This window comes from Sapajus apella, unplaced genomic scaffold (assembly GCF_009761245.1).
Source record: "Sapajus apella isolate SASKATOON/1434 unplaced genomic scaffold, GSC_monkey_1.0 scaffold45, whole genome shotgun sequence".
NCBI lineage: Eukaryota > Metazoa > Chordata > Mammalia > Primates > Cebidae > Sapajus > Sapajus apella.
Genome location: NW_022436985.1, coordinates 10,694,544 through 10,721,659, shown reverse-complemented (window position 1 = coordinate 10,721,659; position 27,116 = coordinate 10,694,544). Strand labels below are relative to the sequence as shown.

Below are 27,116 nucleotides of genomic sequence, written 5' to 3'. Positions count from 1 at the left end.
TGCCTGTAATCCCAGCTACTCAGGAGGCTGAGGCAGGAGAATTGCCTGAACCCAGGAGGCGGAGGTTGCGGTGAGCCAAGATCGCACCATTGCACTCCAGCCTGGGTAACAAGAGTGAAACTCCGTCTCAAAAAAAAAAAAAAATGATAGGTGCTTTTAGGATAACATAGCATGTAGGACCAGCCCTCCCCCCTTTTTTAAGACAGGGTCTTGCTCTGTCGCCTAGACTGGAGTGCAGTGGTGCGATCTTGACTCACTGTAGCCTGTACCTCTGGGGTGAAGCGAGTCTCCTACCTCAGCCTCCTGAGTAGCTGGGACCACAGGTGTGCCACCACACCCAATTAATTTTGGTATTTTTTTGTAGAGGTGGGGTTTTACCATGTTGGCCAGGCTGTTCTTGAACTCCTGAGCTCATGTGATCCACATGCCTCTGCCTCCCAAAGTTATGGGATTATAGGCGTGAGATACCATGCCCAGCCTCATTTTTGTTTATTCTTAAAACTGGCATTTACCACCTGGCCCATTAGCTTTTGCTTTAGAAGTGAAGATCTTATATTAATTGGAATGTTAATTCATATTCTGAATTATTGAAAGAACTGCTCTGTACAAATTTTACTCTCACAGTAGGATCTTTTATGCTAATATCACTTCCATATTTTAACACATGACCATACAAGACCTCATTACACTAATATATGGTTAGTATCTCATTGAGTAATAGAGGCTGATAATGGCACATTGCAAAGTATTGACCATGTCATTTTTTATTACAGTTTTGTAAGATTCTTTTGGATACAGAATGAACATAGTAAAAGAAAGTTGCTACATTATTTAAGATTGTCTGTTACTTGAACATGCCGCTATTTTAGACGTCTCTTTCCTTTTATTTTGAATCATTGAGCTCTTGTTCTATTTGTTGCTTTTTCAAGATGATGAAAGATTAGTATTTCCCTAGTAGCATTCCCAAGCCAACTTGCCCACGAATCAGAGACAAAGTCACAAGAAGGGCCAACTCTCTCCTGCTGAGAAGGAATAAAAATTTTAACACTCTTGTAAGTACATGAAAAACTTCTTACTCAGCTGTGGAAGTTGAGCTAAGAGTAACAAAGGAAAAAAAGATCATGAAGCTTGCTGTCATGTCCGAGATTCGACTGATTAATCCACTAGGTTAAAAATATAATACAACTTTACCAAATAGTAAAGGGTGACTGCTTTCTTCAGAACCTACTCACAGCAGCCAGCCTGGAGGGTGTGTGTTGCCACCACGGTTGCAGCAGGCAAGTGGAGTGGGATGGAATCCAGTGCTGATGAGTGCTGCTGTCTCAGCTAGAAGAGGGCATATTTTCATGCCAGAAACTTCTTTAAACTTTTTGTATGGGATGGAGAGAGAGAGAGAGAGAGAGAGAGAGAGAGAGAGAGAGTGTGTGTGTGTGTGTGTAAAGGTACAAAACATTATGGAGAAAATTGTGTTGGAGAAAATTGTGATGGACCTGGTTAGGAAAAAGATACCTATGCATATGATGCACCTGAGAAAACTTCAGGAACACACTCATATACCTCCCTTTCCTGGGAAATCTCCCAGCTGCTGTAGTCTTATCCAGTGCTGACCTTCTGCATTAGCTGGAGTGGGGACAGGTACTTGCTTCTGAAATACTCACCTACTATGTGGAAATGTTAGGACCTGGAGGATCTCCCTGCTCAGCGCAGTTCATACCCCAGTGCAAATCTAGAAGTGTTGCTTGTGGCTCTAGAAGGGGAAACTTCCAGCTCTCCCTGTTGACTGTAGGAACTGTGCCCTCTAAAAGCCATTCTCAGGTTTTGGCCGAGCACCTCTTGGGCAGCTCATTTATCTTTCTGTTTAGAGCATTAAGAAATAGTGATCCCTTTATCTTAATCGAGTGCATGATTTCTTTAAAGTGCTGTCGAGCTGCTGAGAGATCTGGCCTGGGGAACAGTCTGCCTCCATGGTACTGTCAGGATTGATGTCTGACCTGCTGGTTCCAAACCCCAGCTACACATTACAGTCACCTGGTAGCCTTTAGTACTGATGATGGGAATCCCCAACCCCCACTGGTATTTTAAAAATTCCTCTGGTAATCCTAGTGCCTTTCATGGCTGGGAGCCCCTGAAGCAGAGCTGTACTACAGGGCCCGAGACCATACAGAGCTAGTTATTTGGATCCAGAATTGCTCAAGTGTGCAGTGTTTAGACATCGTGATCTAGGCAAATAGAATTCTTGGCCTGAAGCATGTCACTAGTTAGAAACATTAGTTAGAAGCTTTCAGGTAAATAAATATTAAAAACCAGTCAACTGTATTCGTATTTCATAATTAGAGAATCATGTGTCGTTTGGTTTAACTTCCTGCTGGATTCCAGGTGGGTGATGTGGAACATATGAATCTGAAATTATTTTCTGTACAGGACAGATTGTCCCTGCTTCCTCATTAGCGCTCTTACTGCCTGTTCGGGGCTCTCTGCCCCTGGCCCTCTGACCAGCACGGTTGCTCCAGCGGCACCAGTGTGTGGGCCTACTCTCCATGGCAGAGGCGGGGCTGTCTACCTTCGAAGCTTGGGCACTGCTCACATTTGGATAATGAAGATTATTTTTCGTTTTCTTCATTTTAAATGTGAACATTAGAAAAAGTTCTCAGAGCATATAGAGCAACAGAAGAACGCGCTTGATCCTTTACATTAGTGGAATTTAGTGTTTTTGTTTAAAGGCCTCTTAAAGTCTGTCCCTCTCAGCACAAAATTTAGCAAATGTTTTCTTTCAGAAGATTTATAGATCCTTGAATCCACTTCAGACTTAAATGTGTATGTATATGAAGATGATCATAAAGAGTTAATAATGGTGAACAGCTGTGATGAGGCCGTTAGACTCAGCACCTATATAAATGCGCACATATTTTTTACTACTTTACACCAGTGGGTAAGGAACAATACATGAGGAAAAGTAGAGAAAACTGTGATGGTGAATATCCATGACATCATGTAGTATTCTTTACATAAAATACTGAATCTCATCAGTCTGATTATAGTTTAGATTTTAAAATACCAACTTAAGTTTTATTCTAAAAATTTTTAATTTTTAGTTTAAAGACTGTTCTGTTAATCTACTTATTTTTTAGAGACAGGGTCTTGCTCCGTTGCCCAGGCTGGAGTGCAGTAGCATAACTCACCAACCTCAAACTCCTAGGCTCAAGTGACCCTCCTGCCTCAGCCTCTTTAGTAGCTAGGAATACAGGCACATGCCACTGTGCCCACCTAATTTATTTTTTGTAGAGACAGGGTTTCACTTTGTTGTGCAGGCTGGTCTCGAACTCTGGGCCTCCAGCAATCCTACCTCAGCCTCCCAAAGCAATGGTGTTACTGGGTGAGGGTAGTTGTCCAGGTTTTTGGTCTTTTGAAGAAAGAATTTGACAAAATGCACAAAAAACCAAGGCAGTAAGAGCAGAGATTCATTTTAAACGAAAGTATACTCCACAGGGTGGGAGCTGGCTCAAGCAAGAGACTCAGAACACTGGTTACAGAATTTTCTGGGGTTTATATGCCCTCTAGAGGTTTTCCATTGGTTCATTCTAGTGGCCCATGACCAGTCTGATTGGTTGTAGGGGGGACCAATCAGAGGTACTTTGATTTTCTAGCTGCCACACAGAAAAAGGAGGGGTTGAAAAGGGAGTAGCCTCTGATACGCAGTTAGGGCGGATGGGCCTTAGGTTCCCTGCCTCAAGACCCTGTTTTCCTGCCTCACTGGGATTACAGGTGTGAGCCACCATGCCTGTCCTGTGCTTTCTTCTTTAGAATTCTTAAACCAAGGTTATTTTTTCTAGATTTGGAAGAAAAGTTGAAGTCAAGAATCAGTATATATATACAATAATACCCAACCAGGCCAGTGCAATTGGGAGCCTTCTAAAAATATACTTGGCTGGGCATAGTGGCTCACACTTGTAATCTCAGCCCTTTCAGAGGCCGAGGCAGGCGGATTGCTTGACCCCAGGAGTTCAAGACCAGCCTGGGCAACTCTGAGACCCTGTCTCTGCAAAAAATTAGCCAGGCGCTGTGGTACATGCCTGAGGTCCTAGCTAAGGATCAATTGAGCCCAGGACTTAAAAGGTTGCAGCGAGCTGTGATTCGCCACTGCACTCCAGCGTGGAAAGCAGAGTGAGGCCCTGTCTCTAAAAAAAGAAAAAAGCACCTAACATGCGCTAGAGCTACATGTGTGAGCCTTGCATTGTTCTAGGAGCTCATAGAGATAATTCCCCACTTCATTCAGTCATCTTATAGATCGTCTTTCAAGTGAAGGATAGCCTGTCTTAATTGTCATTTAGATGAATAACTGAATAAGGAGGTACATGGGTTCACATCCTTCTTTTCCTTTTTCTAAATAATTGCTTTGCTGACCAAGAAACTTTAACTTTTTTGGGAAAAACATTCCAGTGCTATCATTTATGTGTTTTGAGGAGCGAGGAAGGGAAGCTATAATGTGTAGTAGGAAAATGCATTTTTATTGCAGGGAATAAATTGGCTTAGTCCTTCCCTCCTATCTGAGATCTGACTGTCTTTTCTTGGGTTATTGCTCCAGATCAGCACCCTCAGTTATCCTTCACAATGAAGGCTCATCCCTTCTGATTTACCAAGGCCACTTACATCTAAATTTCTTCTTGCCTGTTAGTTACCCTGAGGAGAGCATCACAACTGTATGCATATGTCATTGCTTAGGCTGTTCTGAGTCATTCTGATGCCCATGTGCATTCCCTCACCAAAGAGAAAAAAAGTGGATTCATTTCTCTCTTCTGTAGCACTCATCCCAGTGAACATAACCTGTCTGCACAGTAAGTCCCTCGGCCTGATCTTGGTGCAAACTTGAATTGCTGTCCCTTGTGTCTTTTTCATATTGAACGTTCTTCAGAGGCGAATCACAGGGAAGTCCCTGTATTTCCCCAAAGGTGCTTCTCCAGTTTTCTGTGTTCATGTCCTCCCAAGCTTATTTGCTTCCCTTTGGGAGAAGGTAATAGAATTTAGATGCTGAAAGAACCTCAGTGGTCCCTTGATCAACTGCCACCTTTATATAGATGAGATCCAAAAAGGCATTAACATAGCTTGGCTGCTGATTAAAAATAGGTCTGCAGCTCAGGCGTGCTCCCTCTTCCCAGTCCAGTGATCTTTCCTCTTTTCACACGTGTTTCTGTGTACAAGTGTCTGTCGGGAGGATTCTCCAGAGGTGCACAAGGTCAGTGTATTGCCTCTGGCAGTGCTGGCTAATAAGGCAGTTATGTCGTCATCCCTGCCTTGGTTCCTCCACGGCCCCCACCAGTGCCACTCAGTGCCCACACACAGTCCTCCCCCACTTTCTCTACTCCTGCAGATGCTCCCATCTTCCTCCACAGCCAAGCTGCCAGTTAACTACGTCTTTCCATCTGTTAGAATCTCTGTGGCCCCAAATAAATCAGTTCTGGAAAAAGCCACCTTCCCCCCACCCCTCTTCCTACAAGTGTCTGCTTGGTGAGCCAGCTGCAGGGCGGCACAGTCTGCCCAGAGGCTTTCTCTGATGGAAACGGACTCGGCCCCTTGCAAGCCCATGTCTTCCTTTTATGGCCTTCACTCTTGCCCTGTGCCCCACTGTGGGTGGAGCAGCATCTGGCAGACGATCAGGGCCGCCTGACCCAACAGGTTAAGAAAAGCAAACAAGTCTGTGAGGACCAGTTCGTCAGCCAGCAGTCTCCCTTTGTGGAAGGTGAGGCACCATTCTTGAGACACTCAACCTGGTAGAAAAATAATTTCTGAAACCTAGACCGTAAGCTAGATTCCCTGAAGTGGGGGTGACCTGGGGCTAAACCACAGGGCAAAGGGACTTCTTTTTCCTCCTGAAGAGTGAGTATCACTCTCATCTGAATGGCTTCTTGACCCAGAAAACTCTTAAAGAACACCAGACCTCCTTTATTTCAGCAGGTCTTGTTCTTGGAATTTGGGTCTGCATTTCCGGTCACGCAGCACTGCATGCCTCCCATGTTAATGACCTTTCTACATCCATCCATGTAAAGTTGTAGTGCAGTCCTGCATCCAGTAGCCTCAGCTGTGTCCCTGAGCTGTTAAGCTGAATTTCTGTGCCAGCTGACACACACACACTGAGTGCCTACTCTGGGGAAGCCTCTGTGACTGTTCTAGACCGAAGATGACAAAGTTCCAAGTGCACAGTGCACAAAAAAATACTCACCTCATGCCCGCTGGCTTGATCTCAACAGTTAAGCAAAATCAACAGAAGGGGATTTTCGCTTTATTTAGTTTGATGGCTTCCTTTCTATCAGCTTATAGAATATTATCTGCTTCTAAGTTGCTATATATCAGTATAAAATAGTGTATTATTCCAGTAAGTGCTGATGCAGTTGTTAGATGTTACCACTGAAGTTATTGCTCACTGATTTCTCTCTTGTTGGCTGTCTGCTTGAGTCACCAATGGGCAAAGCCAGAGCTATAACCAGTCTGTGAAGATTGATTTGCTGTGACTTGTATCTTCATGTGTGGTTTATAAGGTCTGCCAGATTGGTTAATAGTCACAACCAGCATGTCCTAAGTAAATGAAACTATACGAACAAAAATCAGCTCTCATTCCACTGCTAGACTTTGGTGTTTTCTTTAAGATGTAGCCTTGTTAATGCTTAGTTTTGCTTTGGGGGCCTTAATGTGTTATTAACTGCATGGAAATACCCTTCATTTAAGAAAACATATTTTACTACTTCATGTTTAAGTCAGTATCCATCTGGATATTTTTAGCAAAGTTTGACATTTCGAAGATAAATTTTCTGTCTTGTAATGTTTCTTGGGCTGGCTTTACTTCCTTTAATCTAAAACTCGGTACAGAGCTCAGCCTGATGTTTCACTGGGCTGTTTGGTAACAGGATAACCTGGGCATAATTAGGTGCTTGATTGACAGAGGGGTTATCAGTACCAGAAGTCAGGTTCAGTTTTAACCCAACTGTTTCCAATTGATTCTTTTTTTTTCTCCACCATTATTCACTCTCAAGTGTTAACCACCATGAGCTATTGAACAGCGGTTTGTATGCTGTGCAGAGCCCTGTCGCAGTGCCCCAGCAAGCTTCTTGTGGTGTGTGGCAGCACCTTTAACCTCTAAATTGTGCTCCAGGATCTGCTATTGGTCCATGCTTACAGGAGGAACAGCTGCATCAATTTCCTATTGCATTTGATTTGTGGACTTGGAACTCAGTTGCTTCTTTCATACATTATCTCCTTTTCAGTCCCTCAAGGTACATTTTTCCAACTTCTCTAAAGAATGATTACATTTCTGAGTGGCTGATCTGTTTTTATCTTATCTAAACAGTATATTTATAATTCCCTCTTTGCATTGACTAATCTGATTAGTAGTTCAGAACCCAGTTTGCAGATTACCTGTAACAAAGTGTGAAGAACTGTGTTGTCAAGTAGAAATACTTGCCACATATGTAATTTAAACTTTTCTAATACCACATTAAAAACTATAAAAAGGGGAGGAAATGGAAAACTAGTAAAAAAGAATTTTTTTTTTTTTTTTGAGACAGAGTCTCATTCTGATGCCAAGGCTGGAGTGCAATGGCACAGTCTCAGCTCATTGCAACCTCCACCTCCCGGGTTCTAGTGATTCTTATTCCTCAGTCTCCTGAGTAGCTGGGACTACAGGCACACACCACCACACTGGCTAGTTTTTGTATTTTTAGTAGAGACATAGTTCACCATGTTGGCCAGACTGGTCTTGAACTCCCGACCTCAAGTGATCCATCCACCTCAGCCTCCCAAAGTGCTGGGATTACAATCATGAGCCACCACACCCAGCCTAACATTTTAATAATTATATTTAATGCAGTATACCTAAAATACTACTTTAGTCAACTCCCAAAATATGTCTGTCAGTTATATCAATAAAAAACCACTTAATATAAAAAATACTACATTCCCATTTTGTATTGTCTTCATTTCAGACTAACCCTGTTCAAATTGAGGTGCTCCCTCGATGTGGCAATGGCTGACAGTGAGAACTGATAGCCTCCCGAGGGTACGAGCCTTCACTTGGCCTTAATTTCTTTCTTCATCCCGTATTTCCCCTTCTTAACATTCTCACTTGCGCACATACCGCAAGATCAAAAACATGTATCTTTGTAAGCCACTCTGAAGGAAACCGTTTTGAAACAAAATACTGCATAAATGAATAAAAGTGTTTTTTTCAAAGGAATCTCTTGAAGGGCTGGATGTGTGTGCAAATGCAGGCACACTGGTTTGTAGGATGCCGGGAAAAGGGAGGGAATTTTTTTTTTCTATTTTCTGTTATTTTGTGCGGGGCCAGGCTGCTTATTGGTGTCTGGACAGCAGACCTTGAGCCTACACATCTTAAATTATTCATTTTTCTTGAAGAAATTCAGGAGGAAAGGAAGACACAGTGGTGAAAACTGGAGCCTCCCACAGTTAATTTGAAGTTTTTTTTTTTTTTTTTTTTTTTTTTTTTTTTTTTTTAAAGAGAGGATTTCAGGTTTGTTAGGGATTGGCCTAAATTGACTGGTGTCCCAGATTTCTAACTTGGTTACCTGACACTTGGGGAGTTTCATTCTAAATGCACATGAGAATTAATTGAAGGGTCCCACCCATCATTTACCTGCCACCTGCTAGACAGTATGTGGGCTTCCTCCTGAACCCACAGCCACGGGAAGGAGGCCGCCAAGAAGTCTGCATGTCAGACTCCTTAGAAAGCTGGTATATGTGCTAACAAGTGAGGCACAAGAACACGAGAAAGACTTTCATCGTGATGATTTAATGTATTTACCACTTTAGTTAGTATAAATCGATGCTTTAGAGGAGCTTAAATTTTTTTTTTCTTTTTTTTTTTTTAACTCTACTTTCAAACTAACAAGTTAGAGGTACTTAAATAGTGACAGATTCCCTTTTCCTTACTCCACTAAAATATGTACAGTCTTCTCACAGTTGTGTTTTAAAATAAAAATATGTTTCTGTATATGGAGAGATATAAAGACAATATTAAAAAGTAAGATAATTAAATCAGTGGAGGGAAAGACATGTTAGCCAGAATCCCAAAGCAACTATTTCTGTTGTTGTTCTATATCTTTGTCGTCCTTTCTGTAAAATATACAGGGGATTTTGTAGACTGTTTCCTTTCACCGTTATTCTTATTTTTCAGTAGAAAATAAAGTAAGCTTCAAATAGTCCATTCTGAATTTTATGCAGACAATAAACTGGTGGGTATAAGTGGATGGTTCTTTTTTTTTTTTTTGAGACGGAGTTTCACTCATGTTACCCAGGCTGGAGTGCAATGGTGCGATCTCGGCTCACCGCAACCTCCGCCTCCTGGGTTCAAGCAATTCTCCTGCCTCAGCCTCCTGAGTAGCTGGGATTACAGGCACGTGCCACCATGCCCAGCTAATTTTTTGTAGTTTTAGTAGAGACGGGATTTCACCATGTTGACCAGGATGGTCTCGATCTCTTGACCTCGTGATCCACCTGCCTCGGCCTCCCAAAGTGCTGGGATTACAAGCGTGAGCCACCGCGCCCGGCTGGATGGTTTTCTGTATTACTTGATGTAAATATGCATGTTTCATGGATCTTTTACATTTAGAAAAACATCAGTGGTATATTGAAGCCTACTTACTTAGATTGTCTGTTACTTTAGACATCTTCCTTTTCCTGCATGGGAGGAATAGTTTTTCTTCATGCAAAAAAACTATAGAAATGTCTCAATAGAAATCACATCAAATCTACATTGTCCTCTGCCCACTCCCCATCTCTCTCTCTTTCTCTCTCTCTCTCTCTCTCTCTCACACACACACACACACACAAATAGGTAAGTACTAATGAGGTTGCTGTGCATACAGAGATGTCTCCAAAGGTTGACTGCCCTCTTTCCTTTTTCTATATTTTCTTTTCTATTTTGTCTGTACAATTATGTTTGTAACAGTTTGCTTTGCTGATTATACTGTGATAACAGGGTGAAGCAGAAAGAGACTGTGATAACAAGAAAATCAGACTGGAGAAGGAAATCAAACCACAGTCCTCTTCGTCTTCATCTTCATCCTCCCACAAAGAATCTTCTAAAACAAAGTGAGTATAGAGATGGGCAACCACCTGATCTCTACAGTGATCAAGTCTTCTTGGGTCTTGACACAGCAAAGAAATGTTTCTTCTGCAGTAGAATCAGTGGATTAATAAACTCAGACTCATTTGGATGAGTATTAAGTTTGTTTTTCTTTCTTTCATCCATGAGGACCTTACAGGAATTAACAGTTCATATGGCAGCAGATTTAGATTTATCAGAAACATTTTCACTATGGACAATTTCTTTAAACATCTGGATTTTTTTTTCCCCTAAGGGAAGATAAGAAAGGTACCATTATTTTTACTTTCCAGAATTAGAAACAAACACACACAAAGAGAAAATGACTTGTTCAAAGTCAAAGAATTCTTCCTGAGTGTTGGAGCTAGCATTTGGACTTCGGGAGCCTGGCTTCAGTGCGCTCCCTCTTTTAGAGATAACTGAGAATCTGTAGGGCCACTCAGTGTCTGTTGCTGGGAAGAGGGATGGCAGGTGAGACGTGGTAGTGCCAGGAAGACATAACTATAACAAGCAACTATTATTTACTCTAATTTACTCAAGAAATTACTTCAAAAAATGTGTTGGCAAAAACAAGTGCATAGTGTCACCATGTGGGAACCGACAGATGGAGAAGGCTCAGATGTGGAGGGTGCAGCTGGGCTCGCCTTCTTGTCAGAAAAAGGCACGGGTTGGGAAGCAGCTGAAGCAAGCATTAGAAATGGTTGGGGAAAGTCAGGACCATTGGCAGACTCTACAAGCTTAGTGAAAAATTTTACAGCTTCATTTAGCACTAATGGATTGGGCAAGAATTTTGAAAGACTCAAGAAGTCCCTGAAATTTGGCCTTTTTACAACACAGTTTCATGCTTTGTGATACCCTAATCTTTTGTGCCAGCAGCCAGTTTGTCACTTAACAATGAAGCTGCGTGATATGTGCTTTGCTTCCCCTTAGTTTTACATGATGTTTCACTCCAGGAGCTCCAGGCCCTCCTCAGAGTCCTCAAAGAAGGAAATGCTTCCCCCGCCACCTTTGTCCTCGTCCTCCCAGAAGCCAGCTAAGCCTGCACATAAGAGGTCAAGGCGGGAGGCAGACACCTGTAGCCAGGACCCTCCCAAAAGTGCCAGCAGTACCAAGAGCAGCCACAAAGACTCTTCCATTCCCAAGCACAGAAGAGTGGAGGGGAAGGGCTCCAGAAGCTCCTCGGAGCACAAGGTGAGCAGGGGCAGCAGTCATTGTGTAAGTCGGGATGCATTGCTGTACCTTGACCTTCCCAAAGAAGACAAGGTCCTGATGATGGCACTTCAGAACTGTCCATTGCTTTTAATAAGGCAATTGTTTGTGTTTAAAATGCTACTTTTTGGAGGAAGGGAAAAAGGTAGTTAATAATACGCAAAGATTTAGGTGTCGAGTTACTCTTCTTACAGTGATTTCAGAGGTGAAAAATCAAAATAGATTTTTGTGCTAGTGTTTGATTTGGTGTTTTGCAGTAAGAAAAGTTACCCCGTGTGGTTCTGCTTTGAATGTTTGATCACAGATACTTTGATTCTTGGTTATAATGGGGAAAAAATGAGCCACTTTCTCAAGTAAAAGTTCCTCGCTTCCTGTTAATCTGGGTGGAGTGGGATGGTGTGTTTGGATTGACTAGGAGAAAATGTTATGTGTGGCTTTGTGAGTTCTCTGATCTCTTAGACTTTCTTGTCTTGTCTTTTTGAGTCTCCAGTAAAATCAGAACCAACACTTCAGTTGAATCTGTAGCTGACAAAATGTTTAACCAGGCTAGATTGTGCAATATTTGATTAACTCTTTTTTAAAACCAGTATTTTGGGCTGTGTAAAAGGGTTGATACTTTTAGGACAGTGGTCTTAAATGTTAGAGTGTAATCTGTATATTGATTTTTTTTTTAAGGGTTCTTCCGGAGATACTGCAAATCCTTTTTCAGTGCCTTCTTTGCCAAATGGTAACTCTAAACCAGGGAAGCCTCAAGTGAAGTTTGACAAGTAAGACTTCAGATGCTTTCTTCTTGCTTTTTTTCATTTTTTTTTTTTTTTTTTTTTTGGGGGAAATAGAGTTTCACTCTGTCACCCCGGCTGGAGTGCAGTGGCACAATCTCTGCTCACTGCAACCTTCATCTCCCAGGTTCAAGTGATTCTCCAGCCTCAGCTTCCCAAGTAGCTGGGACTACAGGCATGAGCCACCACGCCCGGCTGTTTTTGTATTTTTAGTAGAGACAAGGTTTCACCATGTTGGTCAGGCTGGTCTTGAATTCCTGACCTCAAATGATCCGCCCTCCTCAGCCTCCCAAAGTGCTGGGATTACAGGCGTGAGCCACTGCACCCAGCCACTTCTTGCTCTTTCTTCTTCCATTTCCTCCTCCCCTCCTCTTGTCTTCCCATCCTTTTTCACTATTGGTCTTATCTTGCTCTCATCTAGTAATTTGCAGCGCATATGACCTGTCCCTGGTTTTTCCTCTTCTTTTTCAGACAACAAGCAGATCTTCACATGAGGGAGGCAAAAAAGTTGAAGCAGAAAGCAGAGTTAATGGTTCGTATTGGCTCTTCATCCCTTTGGTAGACTGTTTGCTGATAGTGAAAAAATTTGGGGTAGTCTCCATTCTGCCATACTCCATGTCACTCAGTATATTTGCAGTGGAAGGTGGTGGGTGCAGCAGGCACCGGAGAAGGGAGTGTATGGGCCCTGCCGTTGATCACAACAGACGCATGCAGCAAAATCAGGACCTTAATGATTAAGGGGTAGGTGGTTCTTGGTGGTGTTATTTTCTTTGGCTCCATTGATTCAGTCTGATCATGGGCAAATACACAAAGGACCTAGTCACAAGTTCTATATCTAAGTAAGTGAAAGTTAATCTACCTGCTGGTGGTTTAATGCATGGGTGCTTTTTTATTCCACTGGATCAATTCTTCGATGTGAAAAATGAGTCCTGCTACTGAAACTCTCTCAATGTGTGTTTGCTGTAAAACATTTCTCAAGGCAAGGAAGCCTGTTTACATTCCAAAATTATCTTAAAGCCTTGAGAGGCTGACCTGAAGGAAGAGCTGAGCTAGGCTGTTAGATGGCATTTTAAGATCAAGGTAATGATTACACTGTTGGTAAACATGCTTTAAAGACGTGAATTTTCTTTACCTATTGGCTTTTGGACTTTCTGAGAGGTGGTGGTTTTGTGGTTGTGAACGTAATTATGCTTTTACATCTCTACTGCAATAAATATAAAGAGATAATGTTTGCCCTTTGTCATAAATATCCAAGACTCCAGCTTTTGCTTATGTAGTGAGTCCCCAAACCTAAATCCCCACAAGTGCGAAAATGCAAAAACCTCGCTGGAAAGCCATTTGTTGAACTTTGTTACACAGAGGAAGGGCATGAGTTGCCTTTTTTGGTCCACGTGCAAACCTAACCACACATTTCAGAGACCCACAGGGGTCTGAATTAGATTGATTCATGGTGCTTGCAAGATCCTGGCCTGGTCCTCTTCAACCCTAACCTGTGGACCTGTATCTCTTCTGAGACCCATTCACCATTTCATGCTGAATTCTGTAAGACAGTCAAAGACAAACCTCTCTAGCCCTGTCCCTAACCCTACCCTGTACCTATACCCTATGTCCTATACACTTAGGTGACCTAGGTCAGATTAAGAATCTGAGATTGTGCCAAGCAGTGGTTTCAGCAGCTTCCAATTTTCCAAGATTGTTACTGGAACTGTATGAATCTTTGGAGTTTTGGAAAGAGTAAATATTTAGCACTGTCAGCCAGTTATCTGAAACTTATTTTGACATTGGATACTTTCAGTACTGGATTCATCATTATTCAAGGGAGTAATAGTCATACTCTGGGGAGCTTCGTTTTTAATCTATTCATATGCGTATCTTCTTTCTCCTTACCTAAGGTGACTGTACATCCCAGCATGCCAGGATAGTCCTGGTTTATGCCTGTTTCATCCCAGTTTGATAAATAATTATATCCTGCTTCACTCTTAAAATATGCCAGTTTGGACAATAAGCCCCTATGGCTATCCACTCAATAATATTCTCCCTTAATTACATAATGTCTGAAAGATGTGCATTCCAGATAGTTATGTACCCAGCTGAGTAGAAAGGGGTGTATTACTTCTCCACATTATCTTCAACTGAGTAGGGAAACTACTTTAACAATGTTTCAGGAGATACATGGAATCACAGAAATATGGACATTATTAGCCTTATGATATACTTATCTCAAGGAAATGGATATTGACAAATTGCTATGTGATACTGTAGTTTAGTTTATTTCTAGCCTAAGGCCAATATTAATTCTGGAAATCCCATGAAAGAGATGGTGTTGGAAACTGAATTCTCCAAATATACTTATTCATCAGTGAAGCAAACCAGTCATGCCAAATACTGCTGATTAATTGGGGAATACTCATTTGATTTTTGTTCTGTCACTAATCTGAGCCTGGGTTCTCTGGAAAAAATATTTTTTAATTAAGTTACTTCTTATTTATTTTATTTATTTATTTTTAATATTTTTTAAAGACGGGATTTCACCATGTTGGTCAGGCTGATCTTGAACTCCCGACCTCAGGTGATCCGCCTGCCTTGGCCTCCAAAGTGCTTGGATTACAGGCGTGAGCCACTACACCCGGCCTATTTTATTTATTTTTAGACGGAGTCTCGCTCTGTTGCCCAGGCTGGAGTGCAATGGCCCAATCTTAGCTCACTGCAATCCACCTCCTGGGTTCAAGCAATTCTTCTGCCTCAGCCTCCTGAGTAGCTGGGACTACAGGTGCTTGCCACCATGCCCAGCTAATTTTTATATTTTTGGTAGAGATAGGGTTTCACCATGTTGGTCAGGCTGGTCTTGAACTCCAGACCTCATGATCCACCTGTCTCAGCCTCCCAAAGTGCTGGTATTACAAGTGTGAGCCACCCTGCCTGGCCTTAAGTTACTTTTTTTAAAAATAAAATATTTTAGAATTGAATCTTCTGAAATATACATGTATACATGTGTATAGCAGCCTAGTTGGTTCTGCTACTGGTCAAATATGAGAACAGTATGCACTGAAGTGTGCATACTGAGTGTGCATCACATTCTGCTGTCCCCTCACTGGGAGAAGCATTTCCGCCCCCTGTGGGGAGTGCAGCAGCATGACTCTGTAGCATAGTGGCCCATACCCCTCTCATTGCCAGTGTGTCGCCAGCTCCTTAGATTCCACTTCTATCTTTACTATTTTCTTTCCTTTTTTTTTTTTTTTTTTTTTTTTTTTCCGAGACAGAGTCTCACTCTGTCACCCAGGCTGGAGTGCAGTGGCACCATCTTGGCTCACTGTAACCTCCGCCTCCCATGTTCAAGCAATTCTCCTGCCTCAGCCTCCCAAGTAGCTGGGATTACAGGTCTGTCACCACACCTGGCTAATTTTTGTATTTTCAGTAAAAAAGGAGTTTTGCTGTGTTGGCCAGGCTGGTCTCAAACTCCTGGCCTCAAGTGATCCACCCGCCTCGGCCTCCCAAAGTGCTGGAGGATTACACGCATAAGCCGCCATGCCCAGCGCCATTTTCATTCTTTCTTTTTGAACGTATCAAATACAAAGCAGAAATTAAAGCGATAATCAGTTGCTCTCAGTGTACGGTACGTACGCCATGGGCAGAGAGAAAGACAGTTGCATCACACTCACCAGCTGCATTTGCCGTATGCCGCTTAGAAGGCTACTATGTGACAAAGTGCGTATTCAGGTGTAGGGTGACCACCAGTATCTGATTTTGTTCATATTTCTACATTCCCTCTAAGGGACTCTGAAATGTGAGCCCTGTTGGCCTGGGGGGATAGCTTTGTGCTATGGTCAAAGGAGGCTGATGTCAAAGGAGATTAATCTGTTGGGCTGTAAAATGCATAAAACAATTATTGTTAGCTGTTATATCTAAGGTACTTATAAACCATGATGAGTGTTTTCTACTTTTTAATAAACTTCACACACAAAGAAATATGTGTCTGCGTTACTCTAGATGTGAAGAATAATAATGTTTCTCGAGAAAGTTATATAATGAGTAATTGGACACTGATAACAAGGAGATATGTACGAACTGCCTTAGTTTGGATATGTGCTTCCATAAGGCTTTGAGAGCATGGTCTTAACATGGGATTGTTTTCGTTTTCCTAATGAATTTTTGCTAAAAGAGTTTTCAGCAGGTCACAGCTGACAGGCTTTGGTTATCATTTTTAGTTCATTCATCCTCACACTTCTCCTCAGCCATAATTAAACTAAGACAGTGAAGGAAAGTCACACTAAAGAATGTGGGTGAGAAACTGAATAAAGGTTTGTCTTCAGCCTAACAATGACCACGTTCTTCTCCTGCAGACGGACAAGGTTGGAAAGGCTTTTAAGTACCTGGAAGCCGTCTTGTCCTTGATTGAGTGTGGAATTGCCATGGAGTCTGAAAGCCAGGCATCTAAGTCGGCTTACTCCGTCTACTCAGAAACTGTAGACCTCATTAAGTAAGTGCCAAGTCATTGTGCTTTCCTCTTAAGTACTTTTCTTTCTTTCTTTCTTTCTTTTTTTTTTTTTTTTGAGACAAGAGTCTCACTCTGCCTCCCAGGCTGGAGTGAAATGGCATGATCTCGACTCACTGCAACCTCTGCCTCCTGAGTTCAAGCAGTTCCCCTGCCTCGGCCTCCTGAGTAGCTGGGATTACAGGTGCCCGCTACCATGCCCGGCTGATTTTTGTATTTTTAGTAGAGACAAGGTTTCACCATGTTGCCCAGTATGGTCTTGATCTGTTGACCTTGTGATCCTCCCACCTTGACCTCCCAAAGTGCTGGGATTACAGGTATGAGCCACTGTGCCCAGCCCCTCTTGAGTACTTTTCTTTCCTCACCTTTATTGTTTTAATCCATTTGAACCTTAGTGTGAAGATGGCTCAATAAAGGAAAGGGTAGCCTTTAAAAAGTTACTGGTCCAAGCCTTAAAAAAGTTACTTGTTCTAAACTAAAATTGTGTTCTAGATGAAGTGCTAGCTCAGAGTAACTGGATCTACCTACATCATTTTGCTAAGTGCACCAAGAAGTGCCAGAGCTTTCAGGGAGAGGTTGGTTTTTCCAGTTGAGCTTTCTTATCAGATGACCTCTCCTCTCAGGTGAAGCCACTACTTTGTTTACTTACCTACACTTCAGCAGGGACTCAGTAAGGACACAACCTCACTTGGTTTCAAGAGGTAGGCAAGCCACAGAAGAGACATGTCCACCCTCATTTTCTCAACGGCCTGGATAGTTGCTCTAAAATCTTGGTTTTTTAAAAATGTTTTTCTTGTGATGCTCTCATCTCTTTACATCTTCAGGAAAAGTCAATATAAAATGGAAACAAGCACAATAAGTTGTAATCTGTCCGCCTTTGTTTAAAACCTGATGCACTTATTTTCCTATAGATTCATAATGTCATTAAAATCCTTCTCAGATGTCACAGCGCCAATACAAGAGAAAATATTTGCTGTTTTATGGTATGTATTTTCCTTTGTCTAAATAGTACCAAATGTGTTTTTGCATCTGTTGATGTTACAAAAAGACTTTGAAATTTGTTTTCTTAATGTGAAAATTATGAAGTCAGTACTTAGTCAAAGGGTTAACTCCCCACTGAGAGTTAATTATTACAAAATGGTATCTGCTGCTGTTTGTCTGACGGCTTGGCAAATGCTTTGGTCTTGTGATATAAATTATATCCTTGTGTTTTCCGCCAGCATTTACTTTTGGGATAGTGTGAGCAAAGCAGTACGATTTTTTACATACTAACACATAGGTGAGGAAAAACCAGTGTGTTCATTAGGCTATAGAAAGTTAGATGGCTGCTTTTCTGTGGTATGATAGTCATGTGCACAGGGTAATATTTTCCTTCTGCCTTTGTTCATAGCATGCGTTGCCAGTCCATTTTGAATATGGCGATGTTTCGTTGTAAAAAAGACATAGCAATAAAGTATTCTCGTACTCTTAATAAACACTTCGAGAGTTCTTCCAAAGTTGCCCAGGCACCTTCTCCATGCATTGCAAGGTAACTGTAAGCCTAATATAAATAATTTCCAAAATAGAGTCATTTCTTTATTCTTGCTTTTTCAACACATATGCTTACGTATGTGACTTTGCCATTTCACCAAAAACTGTTGGCTTCATCTGTGTGCTGATTGCTCCTAAACTTAAATTATTAGCATATTTCTGCCTTTCTGAGAAACAGTTATAAATCAAAATTTTTGCTGAATGGAAAAGATAAAAAGGTAATTGCAAAGAATATAGAATTGAAATTTTTTGAGCTTTGAGGATTTTTTTTTTCTTTTGAGAGAAAGTCTTGTTTTGTCACCCAGGCTGGAGTGCAGTGCTGCCGTCTTGGCTCATTGCAACCTCCACCTCCCAGGTTCAACTGATTATCCTGCCGCAGCTTCCTGAGTAGCTAGGATTACCGGCATGTGCCACCATGTCTGGCTAATTTTTGTATTTTTAGTAGAGACAAGGTTTCACCAGGTTGGCCAGGCTGGTCTCGAACTCCTGACCTCAAGTGATCCACCTACCTCAGCCTCCTAAATTGCTGGCATGCCACAGGCATGAGCCACTGTGCCCGGCCGAGCTTTGAGGAGGATCTTTAGGTAAACCTCAGAACACAAAACAAGAGGCAGAGACAAGAGAATCAGAACTAGAGCCACAGTTCTTTCTTTTTCTGTATGTATGGCATAGCTTCCTGGCATTTCAGTAAACAAGAAACTTCCAGAGCCATATGCCCTTCATCTTCTCCAGGATCCACACCAGTGACAGTAAGAGTGAAAATGATTAGCAAAATTCTTTTCCCCACTTTGTGAACTAAAATTGTTTATGTATGTTGTAAGTTATTAGAAAAAAAGGAATCCTGTACAAGTGTTTTTAAAATGAAGTTGGAATTTTCTTCTCTGTAGTCCTTGCCTAGTATTTTTTAATTTGGTCATACTCCTTGTGAAGTTCCTAGTTCTGATAAGTTTTGCTATTTTAAGAATATCACTTACATGACTGCCCTATTTCTAGCACATTCAAAAGAAGAGACTCCCATATGGCCTCTTAAAAAAGAAAGTCCCGATTAAGAAGCAACTTCTTATTACCTCTGAAGATTTTCATGGCTGCTGCATCTGAGATATTATTTTAAGCTAATAGGTTGTCAGTCACATTTTTTTTAGATAACTCCTTCAGTCATTTGTCCATCCAGTATATACTGAGCACCTTCTTTATACTAAGCCTTGTTTTAGGTTCTGGGGATGCAGCAGAAAGAACCATTGCCCTCATCGAGCTTTCACTCTACTCCTTGCTAAGTCTGTGCAGCCCAAATGGCAGGTGTAACATCATGAGGCTATTGCTGCTGAGCCATCTTTCCATTTAATCCACATTGAGTCACATGTTAACTTGCAGGTCCAGATATTCAGCCAAGAGTGGAGTAAAGAGGAAATTGAGGCTTCTGATGCATGATGCTTACATTAGTTCATTCATTGGTTCAGCAAGTATTTATCAGGAGCCTCCTTTTAGCACCAATTTCGCTAAGTGCTAGTAATGTAAAGATGAATAAGACATAATTTTTGCCGTGGTTCAGGAAAAGGAATAAACAGTAGATACATGCAAGAAAAGAGAGATGTTCAAGTGGTGGCAGAAAGGAAGCTGTGATGTATTCAGGGTATCCACAGTGTCTTAAAGAATGCAAGGTGCAGAGCAGGTGCTCGTCAGTGTTTACTGAGTGGATGAAAGGATGAAGTACAGGTGTGTGCACACACATACGAACACACATATGCGTACGTTACATACGTATGGTATTGTCTTGCCGGGAGATTCCAGGCAGGGGATGTAGACTATGTAAATGGCATGGGAAAGCATATTTGGAATACAGATCAGCCCAGCAGGGTGTCTTGTTGACCTTGTAGGAGTGGTTTTAGCAGTGGTTATCACTTTTGCGGGCGTGTAGTGAAACTTTGTGTCTTGAACTGTAGTTCCAGACACATAAATCTGTGATCCGGGGTCTGCTAGTGACTGACCAGTTATCTCTTCTCTTCTGCCTCCCAGAAGCACAGGCACACCATCCCCTCTTTCCCCAATGCCTTCTCCTGCCAGCTCCGTAGGGTCCCAGTCGAGTGCTGGCAGTGTGGGGAGCAGTGGTGGGATGGCTGCCACCATCAGCACCCCAGTCACCATCCAGAATATGACATCTTCCTACGTCACCATCACGTCCCATGTCCTTACCGCCTTTGACCTTTGGGAACAGGCCGAAGCCCTCACAAGGAAGAATAAGGGTAAATCAATGGCTTTGTGGTGGTAGTTTCTGGGGTATGGGGATTGGGAGGAAATAACATGGGCTTATATTTTAAGTTCAGTTTCTTGGAGAGAAGGAAATATGTACCTGTTTTACTTTAATCATATTTTCTCCATTCTACCTCATAACCTAGTTGCATTTATTCCTTGAGCTCTGTGGCATGAAGCTGAATTTCTGTGGCTAGTTCTTAGCAAAACCAAAATAGAAGTGGCTGTAGCACCTTGCTTCTTCTGAAATTCTGCTGTCATTATTTCAGCCTGAACTAAAATGTTTAGCTGAAAGGCAAATGAAGAAGAGGAGTCACTGGCAGTTCCTAGGCTCAGCACATTGAGATATGAAGTAGCATAACCCAAATGCTGAGATGATTATTTGTTTTTAGTGTATCATAAGAAAGATAGTAGCTACAGTATGAGAGATAAAGCATTGTAAACATTCTTGAGGCTTGTTTGGGGAAGAAGACCTTTGGAGAAATGAAAGGTTTAGGAGAGTTGGAGCCAGCCGGCTATAACCACTTTCTTTCCAAAGCCTCTTAGGACCTTACCTGTCTTATCAAGCTAATAATGCTTTTAACATTTTGTTGTTGTTGTTAATGCATCCTGTGAGGCAAGGTATAAATTTGGTGTTTTCCAAGTGCCAGCCATTGTGCTAAGAGTTACGGATTCAGCTCTAAAGCAAACCTGGTTTGTAGTCTGCTGGAGAATTAGCAAGCGATTACAGTTGACTGTGATTTTTTTGCTGTGATAAATTGCAGAATATTGTGGGGACGTACCTTCTGGAACCTTAATTTTTGTTTCCATTTTAATTTTTGTGTGTGCTTGTGTGTTTACTTGGTTTTTGTTTTGTTTTTGCAGATTTCTTTGCTCAGCTCAGCACAAATGTGTGCACCTTGGCCCTCAACAGCAGTTTGGTGGACCTGGTGCGCTACACACGACAGGGTTTTCAGCAGCTGCAAGAATTAACCAAAACACCTTAATGGAGCCCCAGGTTGAGTCAATGCCTTGGGAACTATTTTTGCACATTGGAAGCCTCAGAAACAGTCCAGACATTTGTCTCATCAGGACACCAAACTCTAAAACAGAAGCACCATGAGATGGCCAGGACATTTGTCCACCTACTCTCAACAACTGTGTGATCATTGGTTGGACACTATGGTTATGCAGAAGCAGAGATGAGGAGGCCGGCCCCAGAGATGATCTTGCCCTTCCTAACTAAAGGACAGAAGTGCAATGTAGCTTAAATGGGTGTATGAATGGTCTAGAAACATTTCTGTTTTTTTTTTTTTTTTTTTTAAACCAGTAGGATCCAAGTTGCAAATGAAATGAGGAGAAGCAGTTTCAACTCTGAAAGTGAATTCACATCATCTCAGTAGCCACACTAGTCCATTCCCAGAAGGAAAATTTTTTTTTAACAATGACTTTTGGTGGAGGGTTTTGTGGATGATTTTTTTTTTTCTTTCAAGTTTTGGGAGAAGTGTTTGTTCAGTAACTTCGAATGGCCATCTGTCAATCATAAGTTGTGAAGGACTCCACTGTGCCCCACTTTCTGCCAGTGAACAGTGGCTTGATAATACCAAGTATTGTTGTAATTTATAAAATCGAAGGCAACCCCCGCTCCCGCCGCCCCACATCCCCCCATTGCCTAGAGTGCTGCACGTTCACCCCAGCTCTGACTTCTCTGTTTCTGTGCTGAAACTCAGCCCACGTCAGAGCGGCGAGGAGGAGCCACAGCACGTGGGGTGCTGCCTCGTGGTCTGCATGGGAGGACTTGGCGCTGCCATTTCCCACCCCTGCTTCAGCAAAAGGGACTCTCTAACAGGGCAGTCACTGTTGACTCTATCTGAATATCCTACCTTGGGGAAGAAGGGAACCAACATTTATACCTGACCAGATGGCTAAAGTGCTTTTAAAGTTTTAAGTAGAGCTGGAATTTGAGGTGCTGATCTGTGGTCTACAGTTATGTGGTACTCATGTTGTCCAACCAACTCAGAGTTTCGTCAGTGAACAAGAAAAATGAAATCTTCTTAGAGAGGCTATATTTTTCTGCTACAAATTATTTTATATTTATAGCAAAACTAAACTTTCAGAGTCCTTGACTGTCTAGGGGAAGTTAACTCCCTAAGAGGATGTAGAGATTTTGGGGTGGTTAATTAGACTTTTGAAAAAATCGTCACCACATGCCTTCACTCCAGAGTGTTCTCAGCTAGATTTGATTTGGTTGAGGAGGAACTGTGGCCCTTCGAAAGTTATTGCCATAGTGTATACATTAAACCAAGTCCATTTTGAATGACCTAAAATAGTCAGAAATCCCATGTGCCCATAGGCACAGTCTTTTTCATTGAAACTTTGAAGGATATTATTGGAAACATTATTTTGAGTGCAGTATTTTTAAAAGCCAATTCTTCTTTATCCCTTTTAGAGGTAGAATTTGCACATGTGTTACAATTGAGGAGCGTCATCTCTGTAACTAGCTTTTCTCCACCTTTGCCCCATTCTGCCCCTCTGCGTGTTTCCTATCAGGCGTGTTTCCCATTTTCCTATTGGTGGAGGAGGGAGAACCATCTTTATTTATAATGAAAACCTCTAAGATCCCTATGATGAATGCAGGAACTCTCTTGGTTGTTGGTAAATATACAAAGGGATATTTGTTTCGAGGGATGGGAGCAATGCTTATCTCACAGTATGAGTGGTCAGTGTGAGGCTGTTCCTTCAGTTTCTTCTCCAGACTGTTCTTTGGTTATCACTAAGTCAGGGGTCTGGTGCCTCATGTTTAGGTGAAAGCCAGAGAATGACAGCTCTAGCAGTATCTGAGCATAAGACCTTGATGTGTGATTCCTGATGACTGGTTTCATTTATTCATGTTCTAAAGCAAAGCCCCGGTCCTTTTTAAACTACTAGTTTAAAAAAACCTGTGTTAAATGAATAATTTCCTGGTAGGTTTTGTGTGTTTGTAGCATTGTGTGTCTATCTCTTATATGTAAGGGACAAGGCACCAGAATCAGGCTTTATTTCGATGTTGAAGATGTTATTTAACATGTTTCTTTTTTCCTTACTCCCTTAGCCATCCCCTCCCCTTTTGTCCCATCATTCCCTAGGACAAGCCACCTGTCAGTTGTGAAGGGTTGTGTTCTTTATGGCAGGTTCTGTCTATGCAGAGTGCGCCAGAGCATGTGCATGTTCTGTTGGCAGCCACAGTGCTCCCTTGACTGAAGACATTTCCAAGTGGATTTCTCAGCCAGCTCTGAAACAGATTGCTTTTTCAGTGGCCTTACTCTTTGTGGATTTTTTTTCCCTGAACTTGATATAAAGATTTTATTTGTCCCTTGAAAAAGTAACAAATGTGCATAGATCAGTTTGTACTACTTTGGTCATTGGATATTTCTGATCCTTTTTGCATTGTACCTAAAAGAGAATAACTAATGGTAACCTCTTTAATAGAGTATGTGAAAGGTAGTGGCTGATGAATCCTTAATGTTCATAGGGTCTTTTTCCTGTTACAATTATATAGAAGTCTAAAGGATTTTAAAAATCATTTGCACTTTTTCACTGCATGCTTACAATTCCCAAAGGCAGAATCTATACTGAGGTAGATCATTTGAAAGGGCTAGATTATAAAATTAAGCCTTTGAATATGCGAAGTTCTTATAACAGTAGTACACACTTCACAGTAAGACAAATGCAAAGCATCTTAAGGAGTGAAAACAGAGTGTAAATCTTGCCTTTGGCACTACAAGGGGGGGGTGTGTGTGTGTGTATGTGTGTGCGCGCGCGCGCGTGCGCGCACAGGTATGTTTTTGTGTCTTTAGTAGAAAATGGAAGAACACTTTTATTTTTTAAAGTGTTGAATGTTTTGTCCTTTCTGTGAATTACTGAACTTAAGAGCCCTGCTAAATAATGGAAAAACACTTTACTAAAATTTACCAAATTATACTGGGTTTGGATTGTGAAAACGTTGGCCACCTAGTAGCAGTGGTGAAGAGTGGGAGGGTCCAGCAAGCATTTATCAGAAATAGAATCACATTAGGAGGAGAATTTGTCCATTATAATTTGATCACAATATTGAATGGGAAAAACATCTAATATTTTGTAACAAAAAGACCTTTATATATCATTTGGACCAACACATGTAGCTATTTCCCCAAGGCATATTGGACCACACTTATTTCCCTTGTCCTGTATCCTTTAATATCAGATCTCAGGATATTTAGAAAGCTAAAGCCCTCTACCCCTTTCTGGCTGAAAATTTGCCTTATTTGGTACCTTACACGTTAATGTTACTAGCATCAGGAGCTTACTGTTTTATTATTCATCTTCAACAATTTTTAGAAGCAAAAAGAAAACCACTGTGTCCTCCACAATGAACAAAACTGTTATCTCTGATACACAAAGGGACACACACACTTAAACAGAAGCAGCAGCTGACTGAATTGTGCCTTTGACTGGATCTGGTTTTGAAATACTGCTGTTTGTTTCTTGCCGTGGCTTCAAGGGATGTTACATGGCTCCTGCACCTTTTACTCCTCTGCGTTAGGCAGTTTGAGTTGTATTTGTGCATCTTAAGGTAGATTAAATAAGGCTTGAGGCTGGCCTTTTGTTTTGTTTTGTTTTAATGTACTTTAAAAAAATCTGCTTGTTTCCTACCACAGATTCTTTATCTTTCCAAACACTACAAGAAAACTTCTAAAACTTTGCCGCTTCATCTATTTACACTCATTGCCACTGACTAGCAGTATTTAAATCTTGCAAGAATATTTTGTGCTTCCTTTAGAAACACAAGAGTATAGATTTTTCTCACTGAAAAGTGAGAGTTACGCATTGCAACCATGGAGGGATGGCAGCATTAATTATAGCAGTACCTTTTTTTCTCCTCCTGTTCTTGACCTGGTTGCCTCTTTTGTTTTGGGTCCCGCTTAGGATTAATGGATGTAAGGTATTTTGTGTCATTCTGTTGGAAGAAGGTGTAGTGGCAGAATAGCCTAGTGTTGGGGGTTTTCCTCCAAACATTGCAAGTGGTATTGCCACCATGTGAACCTCAAATATGCAATCCAGTTGTGTTGGTTTCTCACTGACTTAGAGTGTACATCTCTTTATGAATTGTGAGTGCACTGACCATGTTCTTTAGTTCTTATTTATGGTGAGTTGACAAGTACCAACTATTGCTTTTTAGGTGGCTATAAATTTCTTATTGTCGGGGAAAATCACACTATATTCTGTTCCATTGAGTGTCAGAGATCAGCAGGCATTGTGCTGGGTAGAGAAGTGCCTATACTCCTCCACCTAAGAGAGCAGGAGGGAAATCCTACAGCTCCTTGTGAGCCTGTATATTAATTATGTCGGCCTGGGGAGGACAAGGGAATAAGACCACTCAGTGAGGCTGGCCAAGCTGCACTGGTCGGACCAGGCAGTGGCTGGCCTAAGGAAGACAACTTGCTTTGCTTAAAAGTCAATGTTTAAGCAATGCTTAACACAGGCAGTATTAACTTTACCTTTTGTTCAGGCCATCAACATGTATTGTTAAAATTACTGCACATCCCCCCTCAAATATCAAGTATACACTGTTCGTGTTGGGGTGTCTGTGTGTCTATGTACACATGTGTCCCAAATCTTGTTTTAATTTTTTTTTTTTTTTTCTGAATGTGATCATGTTTTGGATGATACCTGAGCAGGGTTGCCTTTTTTTTATTTATTACCATTATATATTATATTATATTATATATTTTTTGCTTTCTTATAACTTTGGAGGAAAGTCAAATCTTGGTATTATTAGAACTGTTTTAAAAAAGTAAATTGTCCAGGTGATAAATGAAAATCACTGGTCTATCTTTAAAATAATGAGTTTTTCTTTAATTACTGTGGAATCATGTGCCAGCTATCATCAACACAATGATTTTGTACATAGGGTAGGGAAGCAGTGATGCTCTCAATGGGAAGATGTGCAACACAAATTAAGGGGAACTCCATATATTTTACCTACTTCAGCAATGGAACTGCAACTTGGGGCTTTGTGAATAAAATTTAGCTGCCTTGTATAGTCGTTTGAAAGAGAATATGTGATCTGTGAGAAAATTATAGTTTTTTTTAGAAGAAAAATATGCAAAAGATCTTTCCAAAGACAATGTGCCACAGATCTTTTGTTCTCTGTAATGAGGATTTATTGCTGTTTAAACAAAAATGTAATTCATCTTTAAATTCTTTCCTTTTCATAAGAGGATCAAGCTGTAAAAAAAAAAAAAAATAAAAATTTCGAGAAATCATTGTGGTTGAATCCATGCTTTCCCTTTACCTGAATACAGTAATTCTTATTACCGTTATCTATAGCCAAGGAGTTTCATGTTAACAGTATGCCTTTATTCACAATATTTATTGCTGAAATGGAGAAAGAACTGTGTTTGGAAGGCAGCTTATCCTTCTGTTCAGTTTCTCTCTTAAGATCATAATCAGATACAAATTGGCCTAACATCAACTGTATGGCTTCTTATCCTAACATCAACTGGAGCATGTAGCAGTGACCAAATTTGCCTATTTCCAAATTTGCTGGGTAGGCAGGTTTGTAGAATATTGGTATTGAAAGGAATCTAAAGGTTATCTGGCCTTTTCACCCTTTGCCACCATTAAAGAAAAAATACTCTTAGTGATTTCATGAAATCGGAAAGGACCTAGGTGCGGAAACCTGACTTCCTTGTGTTTGAAACTGATTCTCTGGTTTGCTAATTATGTGACTTTTGGTCAAATATCTAACCTC

At 41.3% G+C, this 27,116-nt stretch overlaps 1 protein-coding gene and 1 long non-coding RNA gene across 5 annotated transcripts in view; both read left to right on the top strand.

Annotated features, from left to right (window-relative positions):
* LOC116524433 overlaps nucleotides 1–1,117 on the top strand; it is a 1,586-nt gene extending 469 nt beyond the window's left edge. Inside the window, exon 2 of the long non-coding RNA XR_004257327.1 lies at nucleotides 151–1,117. This is a non-coding gene — a long non-coding RNA (uncharacterized LOC116524433). The remainder of the gene's footprint in view (nucleotides 1–150) is intronic.
* The window catches only part of AFF1 (AF4/FMR2 family member 1), a 188,872-nt gene extending 162,244 nt beyond the window's left edge, over nucleotides 1–26,628 (top strand). For all 4 annotated transcript variants that reach the window (XM_032239681.1, XM_032239680.1, XM_032239684.1 and 1 more), the window contains 9 exons: nucleotides 9,983–10,095; nucleotides 11,062–11,299; nucleotides 11,993–12,084; nucleotides 12,568–12,628; nucleotides 16,437–16,573; nucleotides 17,500–17,571; nucleotides 17,979–18,116; nucleotides 20,132–20,358; nucleotides 21,230–26,628. In XM_032239681.1, coding sequence (XP_032095572.1) covers nucleotides 9,983–10,095; nucleotides 11,062–11,299; nucleotides 11,993–12,084; nucleotides 12,568–12,628; nucleotides 16,437–16,573; nucleotides 17,500–17,571; nucleotides 17,979–18,116; nucleotides 20,132–20,358; nucleotides 21,230–21,351 — 1,200 coding nt within the window. In that variant the 3' untranslated portion in view covers nucleotides 21,352–26,628. The remainder of the gene's footprint in view (nucleotides 1–9,982; nucleotides 10,096–11,061; nucleotides 11,300–11,992; nucleotides 12,085–12,567; nucleotides 12,629–16,436; nucleotides 16,574–17,499; nucleotides 17,572–17,978; nucleotides 18,117–20,131; nucleotides 20,359–21,229) is intronic.
* The last annotated feature ends 488 nt before the right edge of the window (nucleotides 26,629–27,116 follow it).